Genomic DNA, 23,358 nt, shown 5'->3' on the forward strand with positions numbered 1-23,358 from the left:
GTGTTTTCTGAAGTGCACCACCCCCTACCCATTTCCACAATGGGGGTTGATATCTGTGTCGTTTTAAAAAGTGTTGTTCCACATCTACCTGGCATTACTTTGTTCCGAAACAGACATTTAAAGTGATTGTTTTCGAATTTATCTTATCTGTTTTGAATACTTAAAAGAGTCAAGTACCTTGCATAAGAAAAATATAGAAAAGAAAAAAATTATTAGATAAAAGATGGCAGTACACAATTTTCAAAAAAAAAAAAAAAATAAATAAAATAAAAAATGTATATTATCAGCTGGACCCGGGGCGATTCGCTACCCTTTTTAATTTTATACAATTTTAAAATTTTATATTCGAATATTTTGTGATTTTTAAATAAAAATAAAACCATTTCAAGAATTAAACCAGTAAGGGAAAGGCATATTTAGTAAAACTCGACTAACAAAAGAATTTATTTGAAGTAGACCATACCACCAATCAACATTTGGTTTCAGAGGAAACTAATATATGGGAGGCATATCCAATTCTAAATCGATTTTCACTAAATTTGACGGAGACAGTTTTATACCAAATAACATTACTATAGAGCAGCGTTCGAAAATAAACAGTACACTAACATAGTGTACTGTACCGGTACAGTATCACTAAAAAAAATTTTAGCGGTAGTGTTCCGGTACACTACCACTAAAAAATATTTTAGTGATACTGTACCGGAACACAACGATGATCGTAGTGTACCGCAGTCGGAGCGCTAAAAAATCGTAGTGTACCGCAGTCGGAACACTAAAAATCGTAGTGTACCGGAGTCGGAGCACTAAAAAAACGTAGTGTTCCGCAATCGGAGCATTAAAAAATCGTAGTGTAGCACATGACCACATTAAAAAATCGAAATCATAAAACTGATTTTAAACACTCAGCCATACACTGTAAAATATTTAATTTTTTACACCAACACTCATTCATTTTTCGGTACCACAAAATAGCAGGTAAATTATTTGCATAATAACCCATTGCAATGCAACCAATAAAATACCCTTTTTCGTGGAAAATTTCAATTTTGAATGGTTAAATACAAATTATTATGACTTCAGATTTGGTCCTTTTTTATTCTTTCCACCTATTCCCATATTTTTCTACTTTCTTCAATCTTGCAACCAATCTAAACATACATGACAAATAAAATAAATCCAGCTTTTATTTTCATAATATTGAATTATGCTAGTAATTTTTGCATTATCAAAAACATAAAACATCTAATTTTTCTCACAAATCGTAAACAACACATATGTGGTACACTACCGATACATTATTTTTTTAATGTTCCGCCATGCAGTACACTACGATTTTGTAGTGCTCCGACTGCGGAACACTACGATTTCTTAGTGCTTCGACTGCGGAACACTACGTTTTTTAGTGCTCCGACTGCGGTACAGTACGATTCTTGTTGTGCTCCGGTACAGTATCACTAAAATATTTTTTAATGGTTGTGCTCCGGTACGGTACATTATCTTAGTGTACCACTCCACCTCGGAACGGCACAGAACACTACGGTACAGTACCATACTGTTTATTTTCGAACGCTGCTATAGAGTGCATGAGAAGGATTATATTAAAAAATATATATCGGAGTTCCACAAAATGGAAACATACAGTGTGAGATGAAATAACTACAACCAACTTCAGACTGCTGTCATTTCTAAGCCACTCGTTCGTCAGCTGTTAAAATTATTTCCGTGACAGCTCATTATATTGTTTACAAGCGTACAAAGGTATTTTGGTGAGAATTTTTTGGAAAAAAATTTATTCGTGATGGAATTCAAGCGTGATAGTGTGATTTCTTTATATTTGGCTGGAAAACCACAAACGGCTATCTTTAGAGCACTCCAGCATTTAAATGTGAATAAATCTTGTGTCTCGTGACATCGCTTGTTACCGTGATACTGGTAGCGTAGCCCGACGTCAAGGAAGTGGACGGAAGAAACATCAGCAGAAATGGTTCGAAAAGTAAAGAAGCGACTTAATCGAAACCCGCGTCGCAGTGACCGAAAAATGGCTGGTGAGCTGAAAATATCGCAAATATTGAAAACGAGATTATAGTAAAGCCATTGAAGTTCAAAAAAAGTTCAAAAACTTACATCGTAACAGAAAGAATATGCACTCAAAAGATTTGCTTCGCTTGGCCGAATTGCGTTTTCTCCGATGAGAAAACATTCGTTGTCCAGCTATTTGTAGACAAACAAAATGATCGTGTTTATTACAAAATGGGTGTATTAAAGCCTTGGGCTCGCAAAGATTTTGACCGCAGACCTTGGACATTCCAAGAGGACTCAGCTCCATCGCACTCACGCCACCAAAAAATGGTTACAAAATGACGTTCCTCGCCTCATTTCCAGCGCATAATGGCCACCAAAATCTCCGGATACCAATCCGTTGGACTATTGTGTCTGGAGAATTTTGGAAAGCAAGGTTGGCTCTTAAATATACAAAGTGTCGATCCCCTTAAGCAAGTGCTTCGCCGGGAATGGTCCAAAATACCGCAAAGCAACATTCGGGCAAAGTGTGACGGTTTCATTGGCAGTTGGAAGGCCATAATTCATGCCAAAGGTGACCAATTCGAACAAATCTGAACTTTTTCTAAAATTTGATACTATTTCTGACTTTTTGCTTTAAAAAATGTAAAAATTATGGCGACTTTGACTTTAATGCAGTTTTTTTATATCACCCTGTATGTGCATACAAAATCTAAAATTTTTGGAGGTTCCTCCGATTCTGATGCTATATCTCCAGTTCCAAGTTGAATTTCAAAAGAATATATAGCCTATGTTACTTTCAGACAACGCTGTAAGATATCTGGAAATTTTTAGGAAAAACAAACCGCTGAACAGTTTTTGAGTCTATAAATTACAAACAAACAATCAAACGTACAAACATTATCCTCTTTTATAGATATGGATTCCATTTTTTTTTTCAAAAAGTATTGAAACTTTGGATTTTTCTAATGCCTACCTCTGCTACATTAAGAATTTTTGGAATCCTTAGATGGGTCATGTCGGAATAGCCTCTATATAAGGCTTAACCAGTATTTCAAGTATTTTTTTCTACGTTTTAAAAATAAAACCCAAAACACTCGAATAGAATTCTACCATCTAGTAGACATTTTCAGTATGGGCATTTTTTACTATTGTCGTATACGTTTTGACACTAATCATACGACCCAAAGTACACAACGATAATCGATGATGACCCCATATTACAAATTTTTTGGTCAACTTTTTGTGTCATAAGAATTTCAGTTAATTGTATTCTTACACTGCATTTGTCGCCCACCATTTTTAAATAAATAAAGCACAGTTGTCTAATGAAAGAAAGAAAAAAAACACTGCCATCTGTGTAAGGCTAAAAAATTGGGTCAGGTATTTGTGTGTCTGTCTGTCTCTCTGACGAAGGTCAGTTGTGGTTATTTGTTATGCATTTTCCTTCTTGCGTTCTTTTTTTATTTGTCGTTTGTGACAACAGAAATATATACAAGTTGTTGTTGCTTTTTTTTACTGTCACTATTTAGATTCGGAAAAAACGATACAAAATGTAAATAAATAGACATAGCAGCAATTACACAAACGAAAATTTGCATTAATTTCATTCCAACACTGTTGTGATCATCTAAACGATTTTTGCCACCAGGCTGGTGTCGTCGGCTTCTTCGCCGTATTCTTCTTTATTGTGCAAATATTTGTGCACCCCGCCACAACTATCCATCCTCGTCCTTTTCCTCCGCCCCACAGCTTTTGTTCATCACATTCTGTTCGTGCGATATTCATTCTGGTCAAATGCCATCAACCTCCCACCACTATCTCTCCAGTTCTGCCCGGTTTGTCAGTCAGTCAGTATTTCTGTCTGTCTATCGCTTATTCTCCACATTGAATGTAATTGTTGCCTATTATTTGTCTCATTCGCAAGAAGAAGTTACTGGATTGTCTTATCTGTTCGTTGTGTGTGTGTATCTTCTTCGTTTTGTAATGTTTTATTCATCTTTTAATTGAATAGAAACGATGACAACAAAACCAAACAAACTAACAAGACAATGGCAACTTGTAACTAGAAATGGTATCTCTGTCGTCCTCCAGCCCCCAGCACGCCAAACAAATGTGGAACTAAATGCGAGATATAAACGAAAGTGTAATTGTAAAGATGGTGTTCCAAATTCTATGCCATACTAATAGCTCTATTTGCGGAACAGTGGAGTGAATTTTATAAAAAATTTGCAACGTTTGTTAAAAACCTGGCAGGTTATACATTTCCAAACGTTTTATCGATCGATAACCCTTTAATAGAGCGATAAGCTCTAATTGGAATTTCGAGATGACACTTTTTATCCACACGGCCGAAATCGAAATTCGAATTGGATACAAAGTAGCAATCGCAGTTATGAGATGGAAGTCGATGGACGTTTGGATTAAAAATTGTCAGAGTTTACTAGAGGCTGGTTTACACATTATGTTAGGGTCGTATGTAAAGAAACTCTCTTCACATTTATCTTTATAATTTTATAGCATATTTTTAGGCGCTCACCACAATATTAAAAAAAAAAACTCTTTATAGTGAAATACTTATGTTAGACCCTACAATGAATATATATTATGGATCGGTGTATAATTCTAAGTGGAAATGTCCGTCTTTCTGTCTGTTGTAATCACGAAATCTTGTGAACAAATTAGGACAGAAGGCTAACATTTTGAAGACTTGCGTATTTTGCTAGTAGGCAGCTTATTTTTAAAAATTGTCTATGCAGGGCCTCTTCTACGTATAGCCCACATATAGCTTTACCTCCCTTTATTCGTTATTTTGATATTACTAGAATTATTTCAAACTTCGTATTGGCAAGTAATTACTTATGTAGGTCCACGTCTTCGTACAGCGGTATTTTCCAACAGATTTTTTTTTTAATTTCAAGTTTCGTCAAAATTGTGGAACGTTGTAAACGTTAGGCCTGGTCGAACTAAGTTGCTTTTTTACTTGTTAGTACTCAAAATGCACAATTTGTACAGTTGGCCAAACATTTTTAATCAAAACTTCGTACATCTTCAAAATCGTTCATTTTGCACAATGGACCAACATGCAATGTTTCTGTTCAAAACTATTTTAACGTCTCCGTATGTAAGCCCTAGAAACCAACAGTGACCTCAATTTCAAATTCCACCACTGCCAAATTTAATACCATTTAGTATTTTTCGTGCAATTATAATCACCATATCCATATCTTAATTCCAGATACCAACATAGACCTCAATATAAAATTTGGGGATTCCAGTCCTATCCCTTCATCCAGTACCAAATATAGTACCATTTAGTGCTTTCGTACAACTATAATACACATTTCCAAAACCACCGCCAAATCTCAAACACAATCAGTAATCTAAATATCAAATTTTAATTTTTTCCAGTCCAATACCAAATTTGGTACCATTTAGTATTTTTCCTTCCATTATGGTACACACTTCCGAAACCACAACCAAATGTCCCTGCTAAACATGAACAGCCATTACCAATTTTCAAATTTTGAGCACTATCTGTTCACCCAATACCAAATTGTACCAAATATAGTATCATTTAGTATTTTTCATACAATTATAGTACACATTTTTGAAACCGCCTCCATATCTCAATTCGATTTACTAACAGAGATCCAAATATCAAATTTGAAGATTCCAGCCCTATCGCTTCACCCGATACCAAATTTAGTACTATTTAGTACTTTCTTACAACGCCTTTTCAAAGCAACCTCCAAATGTCCTGGCAACACATGAACAATGATCCTTTTAGCAAATTTCAGATTTAAAGCACTATCTGTTCAACCAATATCAAATTGGACCTAATATAGTACTAATTAGTACTTTTCGTACTTTATTTGTAGTATACATTTCCAAAGCAACCTCCTTATGACAAACCTACCACCAAATGCGACTTCATAAAACTTCATAATTCCATCTTCATCCGTTCAACCTAAACCAAGCTGATCCAAATTTAGTACCATTTGGTACAGTTCCCACACTTAGTACACATTTCCAAAAAATCTTCATATATTAAACTTACGTTCTCACCTTGATTTTCATGCCAAATGTCAAGTTGTTAGCTCTACCCGTTCACGTAATATTTAATGGCACTATTTTAGAAGTTTAGTACCTTTTTAGAACTTTTCGTAACCTTTAGGTTCGAATTTCCAAAGACCATGTGGTACATCTATCCTGCATCAATGACTATAATTACAAATTTCAGAATCCTAGCTCATTAATATTCTGAAACTTGGATAAAATAGTCTTCCAGACCTGACTTGATCGATTTTTTATAGTGAAGTGTACTGCACGTGTCGTATACGTTATGACACCACCAATACGCACTAGAGTACTGCACATATTTTGCTTAGTGACTCTATAAAATATTGAACATTTCAAAATAAAATTCAATAATTTTTTAATTCTCATCACCGCCACCAGTACAATTAAATGTGACTTTCTCCCCCAATAGTTTCAACACCGTTTGGCTCACTGTGTTGTGAGCAGTTTACTCACCCCGCCTGGTCACTTGCACACTGTACTGTGTCATCATCATCACAATTGTTGTTAGCATTTAATATGATTATGTTTTGTTTTTATTTGTCTTTTTTTTTTTTTTTGTCTATACATATATGGGGGAAATTGGTTCAATTTGTATGTTATTGACCCATTAGTGACAGAGAAAAGGGGGGGGGGGGGGAGAAAGAGAGGAAGAGCTATTTAATATTGTTTTGTGACACATTTTCGCAATTTATTTTTAGCACTTTTATATGTGCGTAGGTATGTATGCGGGAATCTGCGGTTGCTGTTGACCGGGTTCAAATTATTTGACCAACCGACAACACTTCCATGACCCCAATTTCCTTTCGCAACATTAACTTATTTCAATTTGTTGTTCTTGTCATATCTTGATAAAGATTTCGAAATAATTTTATTTGATCATAGTTTCATTTTTCTTTTTTTGTTGAAACGAAGAACTTTTCTCTTATTGCTCTACAATTGGGGTTGGTGTGGGGGTCATTGTTATATTTTGCTCCAGTAACCCAACCTAACTATCTTTGCAGACAGACAAACAGATAAATTGATGGCATGGGGTATCAATGAAGGGGGTGTGTCTGTGCCAAACTATAAGGAGATAATGGAAAACAATTTAACTAAATATTTGTTATTTTATTTATGGAGGGGAAGGGGGGATTGATGATAGTAAAATGTGTTGGGGAGGTTAAAGAGTGATGGTGTTGGTGGTGGTGTTATGACTTCATAATTTGAACAAACAAAGGTTGGGTTATAACGCCATATTTGTTAATAAATTTAAATTGAGTGATAATAGACATCATTGTTTGCCATTAAAGGATTTATGAGAAAGTTCTGATTTGGGGAAAAATGATGATGGGGAAATATGATATTTGTTTGCAAAGATAGTTTTAGGATACAAAAAGATACCAAAGCATTTCTCATTATTGTCAGATATTAGTAAATGAATATAAAAAGTTATTTTGTTAAAAAATTATAAAAAAAAGCTAATTAAAATTTGACCATCTTGTTTGAGTATACACTTTTGGGGGAGTAATGAAAAAAAAAAAAACTGACTGATAATCAATGTGCAGACGAAACGGCTGGAGGTAGAGTTAATTTCGCTCGATTGCCAGTTTTGGGGCATCAAAGTGTCATAAGGCAGGGTTTTTAGAAATTCGTGCTAAATGGGTACGAAAAGTAGTAAAATGTGCCAAAAAAATAATACTTTGTATTATTTGGGAATGAGAGTCACAGATGGATTGCAGTACAGATGTACCAAAGGGTTTGGGAAATTCTAGCTTTAAGGTTACAAAAAGTTCCAAAATGGTACTAAAATTCTAAAATGGTATCATTTGGTATCATGATAACGGAAAAATTTTGAAATTCGGTATGAGAATCAAGGTTGAAATGTAAGTATGATGGTGTTTTGGAAATGTGTACTAAGGGTGCGAACTATACTAAATTTGGAACAGACTGATTTAGTAAAAACGGATGAAAATGGAATTTTGAAATTTCGTTTTGGAGTCCCTGTTGGTGGTAGGTTTGTGATAAAGAGGTGGAAGAGGAATGTTGCATGAAAAGTACAAAATGGTACAATATTGGTACCATTTGGTATTGAGTGAACATATAGTGCTTGAAATCGAAAATTTGGTATTTGGGTCGCTGATAATTTGTAGCCTGGACATATAGAGGTTGTTTAGGAAATTTGTACTATATTTGTACTATATGGTACTAAATTTAGTATTGGGTGAGGGAATACAGCTAGAATCCTAAAATTTGATATTATTGTCTCTGTTGGTATCTGGAATTGCGATGTGGAGGTGGTTTTGGAAATGTGTACTATAATTGAACGAAAAGTACTAAATTTGTTATTGGGTGAAGGGATAAAGCTGGAATCCTCAAATTTGATATTGAGGTCTCTGTTGGTGTCTGTGATTAAAATATGGAGATGGTTTTGTATATGCGTATCATAAGAGTTCCAAAATTACTAAACGGTACCAAATTTGGTATTGGTTGAAGGATAGAGATAAAATTCTGAAATTTGATATGGTGATATGATATTTGGTGGTGCTTCCGGAAATGTGTACTATATATGTACGAAAAGCACTAAATGGTACTAAATTTGGTATTGAGTGAAGCAATAGAGCTGGAATCCTGAATTTTGATATAGAGGTATCTACTCTACTAGTATCTAGAATTGAAATATTTGCGAAATTTGTACTATAAATGTACGAAAAGTAATAAATGGTACTAAATTTTTTATTGGGTAAAGAGATAGAGATAACATTCTGAAATTTGATATTTAGATTACTTTGGGATTAAATAGTGGATTGCAAATGCGGCCATTATTTATGCGAATAGTACCAGCTGGAATCCTGAATTTTGATATAGAGGTATCTACTCTACTAGTATCTAGAATTGAAATATTTGCGAAATTTGTACTATAAATGTACGAAAAGTAATAAATGGTACTAAATTTTTTATTGGGTAAAGAGATAGAGATAACATTCTGAAATTTGATATTTAGATTACTTTGGGATTAAATAGTGGATTGCAAATGCGGCCATTATTTATGCGAATAGTACTGTATGGTACTAAATGTGGAATAAGGTAAAGTGATAGAGCTAAAATTTCGAAGTTTTATATTGAAGTCTCTGTTGGTATCTCGCGGTGATTTGGAAATGTGTACTATAATTGTACGAAAAGTACTAATTGGAACTAAATTTGATATTTGGTGAAGTGATAGCGCTGGAACTCTCAAATTTTTATTTTGAGCTCTCTGTTGAGATCTGGTGGGGGTATTGCCAAAGCGTACTGTAATTGTTCAAAAAAAACGAAATGGCAATTTTCCTATTAATCTTTCCGAGTGATATATAAATCTTTAAAAGTTTGGAATTTAAGTACGATGTATGAGGTTTTGATTAACATTTTTTGTCAAATTCGAAAACGCTGTAGCGGGCACTTACCTGTACAATTTAAGCCAGATAGTTGAAATTGTATTTTTTGTACACCTATGCGTATGAGTGTTGACGCTACGTATACGACGGTATTCCAGTGTTCATTTGCCAATAAATCTTATACTTATTTTAATTGTTTCTTGAACATTCACACCCATGCTTTTATACTTTGTAAGATAATATGTCTCACACTTTGTTTTCAGATTTCACCTAATTTTAGCATAACAAAATGTTTTCTCTTTCATTTTTTAATACATCCTCCACTAGGGCATAACTGACTACTATTCACTTCTATTATTCTTTAATAGCCTTTATTTGTATGTAAATGCCTTGCAATGGAAATTTAAATAGTAATATGTGTCCCTGTGCGTGTGTGAGGTTTGCAAAATCTAAACATAATCCTATTAAAACAGCTGAGTTAATTTATGTACACATTTGAGCCGTGCCGGTCGGTCGGACCACCACCGCACAGTAGGTATTTCCGTAACATAGGTTTTCAAGAGTGACCCTTTTATGAGGCCAGTCTTCCATTATTAGAAGACTATGAAAAGATTTTTTGTTAATAACAGCAGCGCCGCGACCGTTTTGTGAATGTACTGTTATAATTACATCATTCATACACTCGCACACACACCCACGCCGAGCAATGGGAAGCCAGAACACTGAAAATAGGCAACAAACCGAAAACATAGTTGGTTGGGGTCTAGTAGGCCACTCTTTGTCAGTCCATTCCGAATATAATGTTATTAGAAAATCGATTTTTATTCCATGTTTCATTTTGTATTTTTGCCACAGTTACAGTTACAAAAGGTCATCGGCGTCGTCTTCGTTGATATGTCGCCACCATTCTTTTTTTTTTCGTTTTTATTGCCGTTGCCACTCATGGCGTTTCCAGGTGGTGGCCGGCCCCGCTAGTCTATTTGGTGGTTGGCGCTTGACGACCTGACTGATGAATAGAGTGTACAGAATGAAGCCAAGAGGTTGAAGACGACGACAACGTGGTGGTTGGGTATAATTTTCAAAATACATTTTTAATGGAAATAAACACGCACTGACCTTAATATGACCCACCACCTCCTCTCTCACCCCGTCACAGAAAAGCACAGCTGCTTGATTATGTTCAACGCATCAAATTAATTGCGTTGTAAAAGTTCGCACAGATTATGGAAAATAGGCAAATGACGCCCACCACTTTTGAGTTATGTGTTGGAGCAGGATATGCGTTATGGTGTGTTGGAATAAAGCTTTTAAAAATAGGACCATATGGTATTGGGTATTCCGCAATTAATTAAGGAAAATCGATTTTGTATATGTATATACATTTATATATTAATAGTCGATATTATGTTAAATCCAGAGTTCCGCTAATCCAGAGCACTGTACTCGTATGCCCGCAGGAGTACTCTTGCGAGTAAAAAAATAAATAGAGAAAATTTTATTTTTTTATGTCACTCGAATATGAGCGAGTATGTTTTGCTCAAAATCGACCAGACACTACTTCTAGCGGGTGATCCTTAAGGTTTTGTCATTTTTGTTGAGCTAGATCCGAATTTCTATCGCTTGGGAGTGCTCCTGCGAGTACACTCTTTATCTATGTCATTTAAATAAGAGTCTACGCTGGAAAAGCTTTCCTTGCTGAATTTCGGAGGACATTTTCTTGTCTGACACAAGCAAGAAAGGAACATATCCTCAACCATCAAGGATAACAACATTTTTTAACTTTTGTGAAATATTTAATGGCAGACGAGCCGAATGAGTGATTAACAGGGACAGAGGGAATTCCTGATAGAGAGTGAGGGTCTACGCCGAGGGTGCGTTCCCTTGGGAATCATGAGGGACATTTTTTGTTGTCTGACAGAAGCAAAGAAGAACATATCCTTCTCTAACCAACTGATTTTGAGACGGAAAACTCATGATGACGGTGAAGGGTTCTGTCTTAGGTTAGGTTAGTCTTAAGGATGCGCAGTTTTTTATTTTTTTCCTAAATTAGGATGAACTCGGAGACCTGCTGGTACATTGTGTTCATCCTAATTTTGATAAAAAAAAGGGAAACCGAGAAGAAGGAAACAAAAAATGATTTGATATCCATTTAGAAGTTAACGTCTTGATTTCACCTCTTTAGTCATCTGGCTAACCGAAGGTTCGCTCTCGGAGAATGAAAACAGAATCGTAAAGAAATTGCTTCTCCATAAGCCTATGTCTCACTCCGAAGAGAGCTTGACAGTGGCAGAGTAAGTGCTCTACCGGTACAGTTTCCTCTTCATCTTGACAGAGCCTACAGCAATCGGTGTCGCCGTCACCCCACTTGGAAGCAATGGCCCTTATGTGACATTGGCTTGTGATTACACAAGTTTTATGTCGGATTTTGATGTGGAGAAGAACCACCCTGATCTCTTTCCAGAGAGTACCGGCCAAATTTTCTTGGACACATAACATCCTCCTTTATTTGGCCAGTTTTTTGAAATCTCCTGGAGTAATGCTTATATATCACTCGGAAAAGGTGGCACCATGGATCTCCAAATCGATTGCCTCGGATTCACGTCTTGCCAATTCATCTGCAGATTCATTACCAGGGATGCTTCAATGGCCAGAAACCCAACAAAACATAATGGACGACTTTGGTCTTTCCAAAGCATTTTTATACTCTAAAACTGCCAAAGATTCAGTGGTACATGAATTTAGTGCTTTCAGGCCCGCTTGAACATTGACATATATAGTTGCCAGTCAGATCAGCTCACTGCTTCCGCTTACCAACAGCAATTGCCTAAAATACGCTGCAGTTGTTATTAAGTTTGAAGTAGTTTCTGATCTTCCTTCAAACACCAAGATCGATAAGGACTTTCGACGTCGTGCCAAATTCAGACAGATCATATTGAGGCTGAAGTACATGAGGAATTTTGAGATAATATCGATTCTGATCGATAAATTCACGAAAAGGTCTGTGGCCGCCTCCTCTTATCTCTCTGAAAGGGTCATGACTACTTAAACTTTCGGTCGCACCACTGTCTAAAGTTAAGTCTGGAATATTAAAAAACCAAAAAAAAAAAAAAAAAAAACAGAGGGCAGGAAGGAAAAAGTTTTCCATTTTTTCTCCAAAAAGTCTTCAAAATCTTTCATTTTGAATTTTACCGGGGGATGTTAGTAAAAGCATTGCAAAAAATGGTCCACATCCAATTTTTCTACCCAAAACTATCCTACCATCCTAGACACCAATAGTAATCCAAAATTAGTACTTTTCGAACAATTATAGTACACAATTCCAAAACCACCTCCATATCTCAATCACAGGCACCAACAGTGACATCTACATCAAATATCAGAATTTTATCTCTACTCATTCACCCAATACCAAATACAGTACCATTTAGAACTTTTCGTACAATTGTGGTACACATTTGCAAAATCAACTCCATATGTCCAGGCTACACATGAACAGCGACCCCAATACCAAATTTCCCTTTTCAAGCACTATCTGTTCACGTAATATCAAATTGTACCAAATACAGTATTTTTATTACTTTTTTATTTTTAGAACTTTTTTTATTTGTAGTACTTTTTGTGCACTTGTAGTACAAATTTGGAAAACCACCTCTTTATCACAAAACCACAATATTTTAACAACATTTCCCAAACCACCTTCATATGTCAAACTTAAGTCCAACCTTGATTTGCATACAAAATTTCAAGTTATAAGCTCTATCCGTTTTCGAAGTTTAGTACCATTTCATAACTTTTTGTTACCTTAAAGTTCGAATCTCCAAACATCAGAATTCTGGGTCATTTCTAGGTTTTTTCAAAACAAAGTATTAAATTTTTAGTACATGTTAGTACTTTCCGTAACCTTTTAGTACAAAATTTCTAAAATCACGTCTAAAATTCAAGATTTTTGCTTTAGCCGTTTTGCAGTTATTTAAGTACTCTTTACGATAATGAAACGCAAAAGTTGTTGCCCCATGTTGCGTATGAGTAACAGCAATCATCATACGTACAGTTATACATTATGAAATCTCATAAGTCTAAAAATAGAAATGTCGAAAAAATTAAAGCTGCGAACATAACCGTGTGCCAATTATTTCCAAAACGTACGAGTACTTTTATTACCACATATACTCTTAATTTAACTGTTCCTTTTTAAATACATTCATATATTTTTATTAAATTCAAACTTTAACTCATTTCTCTCTTTTTTTTTCAACCTTTTCACTTGCAGATGACAAAAAACCCATTGTAGATATTAAAAATCAATACCAAAGTGTTCAAACCACAAACTCAAGTACTGCAGCTGCTACTGCTGCCGTTGCTCAGCAACAAAATGCTAACGGCAGCACATCGGTGTCTGCAACAGACAAGGCTGCTGATGTCTCCACCTCATCCGTTCAAGTGCCTCCCAGTAGTCGACCTTTGTTGGGTGTCAATGGAACAGGTCAGCGCAAGGATATGACCGATAAAATCGGCACAACAACAGCGGCAACAGCGGTTCCCACAGATATTACAAAGAGTGCCGACGCCACATCATCGGACGAAGCCAAAAAGAATGCAAATCAATTCCCCAAAAAGGTGCTGTCTGCTACCAAAGTAGCTGCAACAGGTGTCGCCGCCACTGTTGCCGGAACAATTGCTGCAGCAACAGGGCCCGTGACTGGTTCAACAAATAGTACCGAAGAAACGGACTTGGAAAAACTCATAGACACCATTGATGTACCGGAAGAAGATACCTTGGAATCATTGAAGAAGACAAATCGCACTTTGGATACAACATCGGTAAGTTGATGCGAGAGAGAGAGAGAGAGAGAGGGAGAGAGGCCGGAAATGGACGATGATTTGAAATTGTGATGTGTTGTTTATGGGTGTGTGTGTAAAGTCAACATTGCCATACATCGTTTTGTAAGGGATTTATGTTTGTATGTTCATGTTTTTTTCCTACTGGAAGAGCTTCTTTAGAAAAATAATGAAAACAAAATGCAGCCAATAGTTTTTTAGTTAGCGGAAAGATACGAGCTTCTGCGAATTTCGGAAAAAATTACTTTTGTTCCATTCAGAAGAGGATTTTGGATTTATATTAACAAACACCTCTATGGAACCTTTTGTCTTGGTTATAACCAAAAATGAATGCGGTTCACTTCTTCATGAAAAAAATACAATTTTCGAAATATGCAAAAGTCGTTGTATTTCCGATAAAGTTGGGAAAGTCATATACGTACCTTATATCCCAGAGTCTAGGACAATATTGAGACATATATCGGATACATTTAATATCCATATAGGGATCTTGTAGTTTTTAGGTAATCCACTAGGTTAGGCAATTTCTCCACATATTATGGTCTATTGTGTTCATATTGGAAATTAGAAAATTTCTTATTGGATTTGGGATAAGGATGAATGCGACAAGGATGGTCTTCTGATCGGCGAATGTACAGGGTGAAATGAAAAAAATGCCAAAAACTTCAGACTGCTGCCAATTTTAAGCCAAGCCACTCGTCCGAAAGTTGTTAAAATTTTTCCAGTGACAGCTGATTATATTGTTTACAAGAGCACAAAAGCATTTTGGTGAGAATTTACCAGAAAAAAAGTTATTCGTGATGGAACTCAAGCGTGATCGTGTGAATTCTTTATATTTGTGGCTATCGTTAGAGTACTCCAGCATTTAAATTTGAATGAATATTTTATGTCTCGTACCACCGCTCGTTACCGTGATACTGGTAGCGTATCCCGATGTCAAGGAAGTGGATGAAAAAAAAACAGCAACCTCAGCAGAAATGGTTCGAAAAGTAATGAAGCGAAACCCGCGTCGCAGCAGCCGAAAAATGGCTCGTGAGCTGAACATATCGCAATATTCCATTCGGCAAATATTGAAAAATGAGCTCGGGGTAAAGCCATTGAAATTCCAAAAAGTGCAAGAACTTACACCGCAACTGAAAGAAAATAGACTCAAAAAAGCTAAGGAGTTGCTTGGCGAGGCCGAAAGTGGAGAACTGACGAATTTTGTTTTCTTCGATGAGAAAACATTCGTTGTCCAGCAGTTTTTAATCAAACAAAATGATCGTGTTTACTTGCCAAAGAGGTCGCTTCATTTCCAGCGCACAATGAGCACCAAAATCTCCGGATACCAATCCGTTGGACTATTGTGTCTGGAGTATTTTGGAAAGCAAGGTTGGCACTAAAGAATACCAAAGTGTCGATCACCTTAAGCAAACGCTTCGTCGGGAATGGGCCAAAATACCGCAGAGCAACATTCGAGCAGCGTGTGACGGTTTCATTGGCCGTTTAAAGGCCATAATTCATGCCAAAGGTGACCAATTCGAACAAATCTAAACTTATTCCAAAAATGTGATGCTATTTCCGACATTTTTTGCTCTCATTCAATAAAATTAGAACAAAAAATGTAAAAAGTATGGCGTTTGACTTTGTTGCAGTGTTTCTTTTATCTCACCCTGCACGTGTTGGTTTCGTTCTGAAAAGGAGTATAAGCTGGAAATAAGCCTGAGCTTTTTATAGACAACTTTGGACAGAGACACAGCAAATTTTCGACCCTTTTTGATTATTCTTTACCTGGAAAGAGACTACAGAATTCCGTATAATCTCCTGCCCATTAGGAAGTCATGGAGCGTGAGTTACAGTTGCCTTTAATCATGCGCCCTACAAGCTTATTTTCGGTTTCTAGCCAGGAAATGCTTTTCACAATCATTGGATAACATGGGACATCCGCATAGTAGGTGCTCATACGACTCTACCTCTTTTTCATCTTCACATAGTCTGCAATAGTCTGGAACATTTTTATTCCCTATTGATGTCAGTTATCTGATACTTCAGTTACCAGTCATTATTCCTACCATGATTCTTAGATCGGACCTACTAAATGACAGAAGGGAGCTTCTTTTTCTTTTAAAGTTGGGTACCCTTCAACGATATCGATAAGAGACTTTTTAAGCAGCTGCTGACTAGCCATAACTGCTTCCAGAGCCACCTGCGAAATTAACAACAATGAGTATGAGCCTTCGAGAGCTCACATTACAGAGGTTGCTTGAATTCTGCTAATTAGGCTCTAACTCCAGATTTAAAAATTCGGCTACCTCCGCGGGTTGTAACCGAAGATCTTCAGGAGTGATTGGGGTAGATTTTGCAGGTCAATTCCTATTACCCATTCGAATTTATCCACCATATGACTCCCACGATAGTACCCAAGTAGGTACTGCAACGAAAGCATATGATGATTATACTAAAGTAAGGAAAGTACCTTGGACCTCCTTTCGAGCAGGTCTTTCTTGACATCTCAGGGTGAAGAAGTACCTTAGCCTCCGCACCCTGTCGCAGTTCTCAGGGCTACATTGTGGCAGGTGTGAATCTTCGCCCAAACGACATCATTCCATTGGACCTCAACTGTTCATCGATAGTGAACGCTAAAAAATAGATCATCAGCGGACGTTTTACACACCCATAAAAGGCTGTAGATGCAAACATCGTACTGCGATATTGGACGGTTAGCGGCACTTTCATAGGCATACACATTCTACTACAACTACGTCCTGTGTATATATTGTAACGTCTTTAAATTGTCCCCAGTAGCACTAACAGATTCCCTCTCTGCCTACAAAACCTTCACGACATTCGCATTTGTAAATGTTTTTCAAATAATCCAAGAAGTATTCATCGGATAGACTTGTGGGCATATCCTATTGATGTGGCCCAGTTTCTCTGACAGCCCATGCACACAAATAATTAAAAAAAAACAGCTCCTCCTATAATTTTATACCCTCCACCATAGTATGGAGGGTATATTAAGTTTGTTATTCAGTATATATATTCGTGATCAGCATAAAATTCTATGTCGATTTAGCGATGTCCGTCCGTCTGTGGAAATGACTCTAGCTTCCAAGCGAAATGAAGTAGGTTGATAAAATTTTACTCTAATGTGTAATATGTCTGCAGGACTTTTGGTATAGAAAGTGGGTCATGTAGGTCCACGTTTTAGTAAGCCCCCATATAATAGTACCTCTCTTTTTTGGTATTTTTGTGATTTAAGCGACAATATTCACCGGAAATGTTTCAAATTTGGTATTTAAAGTTCGTAATGGATAGTACAGGATAGTACAGCCTAAGGCAGAAAATTGTCTGAGCAAGTCCACGTCTTCGTATAGCCGCAATATGACGGTGCCTCCATATATTCGATATTTTGATGATTTTAGCTACATTATTCACCGATTTTTTTTTTCAAGTTTCGCATTTGAATATTCTAATGGCTTATGACAAAAGTTACCTATGCAGGTCCACGCCGTCGTATAGACCCTAATAAAACGTCTACAATCTGTATTTTTAAGATTTTAGCAGAATTTTAAACGTTTTTTTTTTTAATTCCCAAATTCGTTCCAAATGGTGGATGGTATTCAAAAATCGGCCCGGCAGAACTTTCAGCTTTTTACTTGTTATAACTTCAGGAAGGACCCTTACATAGCAGCCAAACTGTATACAACAACAACAAAACTAAATGACCATACTACTTTTTCGAGAGATATCCAAGATTTTGGAAAAGATGGAGAACTAACCTAACGTTTATTACCTATAGCCTGGCGTTTGCATTAAATTATCCGCAATCTGTATGCCTTCATTGATATTTATTTAGCTTTCTGCATCGATCGCTCTGAGTGTCAGATATTTGTTTCTTCCCTTTGTCTATCACAGATAAATCGGTATAGATAGCAATATTGGAGGAAATAGGTCTGTCCTTAATTCTTCAATTTTTGACTAATAATATCATGATTTTAAGTTTAGGCTCCGAGTGGTACTCCCTTCCCTATTGCCCTTGCGAACATGGCCAAAATCTACATAAAATGGCAAGGGTTTATTTCCGCCATTGTACTTTTCTTTGCAAACAACGTGGAAATGAATAAGTTAATACATCGTAGTTGTTATTGTTTTAATAAAACAATAAGATGTTCATCAATTACCGCAATGTCATGGTTAGCAGCAAAACCGCATAAATAACAATTGTATTCAATTCACCCCTTAAAGGGGCCGGCATTTGAATTAAACAAAAAAAAAAAACTATAACCCACAGTCATAAAAATCATAATCAATGTTAGGCAAAAGCTTCATCGGATGGAATTTATGAATAATAGAAGGGGTTATAGAAATGTCAGTGCACATATTTGTGTAAAATGTTTCAATGCAGATTTATTGCCTGGAATTTTTGTTCATACTCCATTAATAAAGAATCCATCTAACCCATTTATTTCTGCTTTTGATTTTGTTTTCAAAAAATGTAATAAATTTCTGTTCCGATGATATTTTTCAGGACCACCATCAATACTACAACAGCACCACCTATACCGACAAAGATAAAGCCGACAAATACTGGAATGACATTAAAAATATTACACCCAACTGGATGTTATCACAATCTCATCGCCGAGCAATGGTAATGAAACAAATTCGTTTTCCATGATTAGCATTCAGATTTAATGTACATAAATTTGTGTTTTATTTTTTCAGACTGTTTTATTGAGTTTTGATTTCCCATTCTATGGCCATCCCGTGAGAAATGTTACTGTGGCCACTGGTGGCTTCATCTATACCGGCGATTATGTACATTCTTGGTTGGCTGCTACACAATATATTGCACCGTTGATGGCAAATTTCGATACAAGTCTTTCGAATGATTCATTTGTGCGTCTTAACGATACAGGTAAGAGATTATTTAGAGAAATTATGTATTGTATTGGAAACTGACAAAAAACAGCTCCTTATACATTACAATTATTTGGTTAAAAGATGTTCAGCTAAGCAGGAATCGACATCCACTTCACTCTGAAACTTTTGGTCCATTGTGTCAATCCTAGGAAATCGAATATAGAAAGAAAATTTATTCATGTGATTTACACGTGTTCATCCCTGATCAAAAAATTAAAAAGAAAAATTGGGTATAGCACTTCGTGTATACAGGGCAATATAAAAAAAAAAACTGCAGCAAAGTCAAACGCCATAACTTTTACATTTTTTTAAATTTTATTGAATGAAAACAAATAAATGTCGGAAATAGCATCAAATTTTAAAATAAGTTTCGATTTGTTCCAATTGGTCACCCTGGCACGAATTATGGCCTTCAAACGGCCAATGAAACCGTCACACGCTGACCGAATGTTGCTCTGAAGTATCTTGGCCAATTCCTGGAGAAGCGCTTGCTTGAGGTGATCGACACTTTGGTATTTTTTTAGAGCCAACCTTACTTTCCAAAATACTCCAGACACAATAGTCCAATGGATTGGTATCCGGAGATTTTGGTGGCCATTTTGCGCTAGAAATGAAGCGAGGAACTTCATTTTGTAACCATTCTTGGGTGGGGCGTGCTGAGTGCGATGGTGCTGAGTCCTGTTGGAATGTCCAAGGTCTGTGGCCAATATGTTTGCGTGCACAAGCTTTAAAACGCCTTCAGATACATATTTTCGCGATAATATTCGACATTTATTCTGATGCCACGGTCGATTAATACGAGCGGACAGCGACCATCGGCTGCTATGTCGGCCCACACCCTCACCATGGCCGGCGCTTGAGTTCAGGTGGCCAACCGAAAGTGCACATTTTAAGCTGACCTCTTTGGCAAGTAAACACGATCATTTTGTTTGTTTACAAACTGCTGGACAACGAATGTTTTCTCATCGGAGAAAACCAAATTCGGTAATTCACCACTTTCGACCAAGCGAAACAACTCTTTAGCTCTTTAGAGTATATTTTCTTTCAGTTGCGGTGTAAGTTCTTGCACTTTTTGGAATTTCAAAGGCTTTACCCCAAACTCATTTTTCAATATTTGCGAATGGAATATTGCAATATATTTAGCTCTCGAACCATTTTCGGCCTCTGCGGCGCGGGTTTCGATCATGTCGCTTTATTATTTTTCGAACCATTATGTTGCTGTTTTCTTCCGTCCACTTCCTTGACGTCGTGCTACTCCTACCACCAGTATCACGGTAACAAGCGATGGTAGGAGTCACAAAAGATTTATTCACATTTAAATGCTGGAGTGCTCTAACGATAGCTACTTGGGGTTTTCCAGCCAAATATAAAGAAATCGCACTATCACGCTTGAATTCCATCACGAATAACTTTTTTTCTGGAAAATTCTCATCAAAATGGTTTTGTACGCTTATAAACAATATAATGAGCTGTCACTGGAATAATCTTAACAGCTATCGGACGAGTGGCTTAGAAAGACAGCAGTCTGAAGTTGGTTGCAGTTTTTTCATCTCACCCTGTACAATATCTCTATCTATAGATCATAGGAAACTTTTGCATAACACTTCGTTTCTAATTCCTCCTTATTCTAACATAGAGTAGGGAGTTAGTTATACTTTAGGACAGGCTCGTTCAGATTACCCTTGATGTCCTACATTGAGAATCCGTTTGTTATCTGTGGCCTGCCTCCTCGAAAAGGAATGAATTTTTCTCACATAATAGCTCAATGTCCCATTTCATTGAGATCCTCCACAAGCAAACTCGTCAGCTATTTGTAATCTGACAAGGTACCCAGAATATGACCACTTTAAGCATGCGCAATGCTTTCAATATTGGAAACATTTTTGACTGGAATATACTGCAAATTATTTTAAGTAGACTGACGTCCAATTCGGAAATACTCTCTTCCAATCTCTATTCTTGATCCTTTAGTGGAGTTATCCGTATCTGGTTTGTCATGTACCCATTTGCACTTTTCTGAAATGAAATCAGTCACATATCTGGTACAATATCTTAACCATAATATACTATATTTTACTGATGGAAAACTTTCAAATGAGCTTTAGATAGATGATTCTTAAACAGTAGATTATAATCTTCTGTATCAATATGTTGCAAATCTTCAATGGACCTATATAGATAGATCTTTTACAGAAAACTGTCTGAACAAGACTTGTTTAGAAATGGGAGGTGGTGGCCAACAGGTCTTATATAGACATAATCCCAGAATTAGCAATTTTTGTGGTTGTAATCCCTTATTCAAAGGTTGAACATAGTTGAGCATTTACTTCCTAAAAATTTCTTATCATCTCAGCATTTAATTTTATCTTTCACACATTCCTCTCTTTTCAGGTTCTTCATTTACTGTCATCTGGGAAAATGTTTCTCTTCAGGACAAACAAGATGTCGGTAAATTCACGTTCAGTGCTACACTACACAAAAATGGCGATATCGTTTTCACCTATTACAAAGTGCCAATTTTCATTAATGCCATACAAGATGACAAACATCCCGTCAAGGTTGGACTCTCCGATGCCTATATTATGGATCAAGATGTTGGCAGTGAGTATTACAATTACTTTTAGCCCCAACAATATGACTTCATTGAAATAAATCCTCCGAATTTACAGATGCCCGCAGAAAGACAATTTACGAATATCATCGTGTTAGCTTTGGCAATGCACAGATTACAAATGCCACAATCATTTATTTCACCGCCTTGCCAACATGTTTGCAATATACCGATTGTGCGTCGTGCTTGAATCATAACACCGATTTTACCGTAAGTACAGAAACATTGTTTACCATTCACTATATAGCTTCAATTTGTATTGTACCTTGCAGTGCTTCTGGTGTCCAACGGCAAACAGATGCTCAACCGGTACCGATCGCAAGAGACAAGAATGGAAAACACTTTGTAAGTATTGAAATAATTGTTAACGGAATTTTCTCTTCAAATATCCATTTTCCTCTCCCTTAAGCCTGTGAACGTTTCCAAATTGTGACGGCATCAACTTGCCCAGCTGCTGGTAGCAACAACACTCACACAGATGGTAACACCAATACAAATCACAAAGATGTTACAACCCATCCATTTAAACCATATAATCCTTCTGGTTTAGAATCCTCAACAACAACCGCACCCGTGGACAGTGGTAATACTGAATATCAATACAATGGTACACAAATGAAACCCCTGGCTGGAACACAAATGAAATCCATGGCTGAGGAAGCGGAACCATCACAAAAAATGAGCCTAACGCTGGGTCTCTTCATACCGATTTGCCTGGTGTCTTGCGTTCTCTTGTGGGTGCTATATGCCTACCGGAATCCACACACGAAAAGTGGACAATTGCTTATACAGGTGAGTGATAAACACAACAACTCGGTTTTGATATTATAAGCTTCGGGTGGGTTCTAAATGCCATTAATTACTAACTGTTATTTGTGTATTTTATTACATGCAGTCCAAATATCGTCAGGTTTGTAAAACTATCGAGCGAAAAAAACGCTAAACTACAATTTTCCGCGTTAAACGTTTATTTGTTGTAACTCCATAATCACCATCTATCTCATCATATTCGTTGATTGATATTCATTTGTACATCACTACTAACCACAAAAAATAGCTTTAGTTCTTCTTTTATATATAGCACCACTATACGTTCACCATAGATGTTAGACCTGATCATTCTGAGTTCAATCAGTCTGTGCATGTAATTACATTTAAGCATTTTGTGTTATTGTTCTTTTCAAATTTCCGAATTCTATTGTGATATTCTATCCTGAGAAATTTATGTTTGTAGAATTTAAATTTAAAATTAATTGATTAAAAATACAGCTTGAAAGGAGGTATTCTACTTCTGACCCCAGAGGGTTCATTTGAAGAATCCTGATTATCGTTATAAATACTTAATGTGTGCTATACATTGTTATGAGAAATATTCGTCGAACAATTCTTTTATCTAAAATCCAAAATCTACGATATCATACAAAGAATTAAAATCTACTGACACATTCTACTGATAGATTCGCGCCAAAGTAAGATATAAATTCTAAATAAAACAAAAAGGGTTAATTATCATTTAATATTTTTAATGTTCATAATAGTTCTGAACAA

The 23,358-nt window shown here is 36.3% G+C and overlaps 1 protein-coding gene across 3 annotated transcripts in view; it reads left to right on the forward strand.

Annotated features, from left to right (window-relative positions):
• Nucleotides 1-23,358, forward strand: part of LOC101901769 (plexin domain-containing protein 1) — a 68,246-nt gene that overhangs the window by 38,748 nt on the left and 6,140 nt on the right. Inside the window, exons 2-10 of one of the 3 annotated variants that reach the window (XM_059123001.1) lie at nt 13,726-14,276; nt 18,805-18,927; nt 19,002-19,194; nt 21,591-21,800; nt 21,869-22,020; nt 22,083-22,155; nt 22,220-22,291; nt 22,361-22,602; nt 22,706-22,720. In XM_059123001.1, the coding sequence (XP_058978984.1) occupies nt 13,726-14,276; nt 18,805-18,927; nt 19,002-19,194; nt 21,591-21,800; nt 21,869-22,020; nt 22,083-22,155; nt 22,220-22,291; nt 22,361-22,602; nt 22,706-22,720 (1,631 nt within the window). Of the gene's footprint in view, nt 1-13,725; nt 14,277-18,804; nt 18,928-19,001; nt 19,195-21,590; nt 21,801-21,868; nt 22,021-22,082; nt 22,156-22,219; nt 22,603-22,705; nt 22,721-23,358 lie in introns of all 3 variants that reach the window. The other 2 variants (XM_059122999.1, XM_059123000.1) reach the window with 2 other exon arrangements.

This window comes from Musca domestica, unplaced genomic scaffold, assembly GCF_030504385.1.
Source record: "Musca domestica strain aabys unplaced genomic scaffold, Musca_domestica.polishedcontigs.V.1.1 22, whole genome shotgun sequence".
NCBI lineage: Eukaryota > Metazoa > Arthropoda > Insecta > Diptera > Muscidae > Musca > Musca domestica.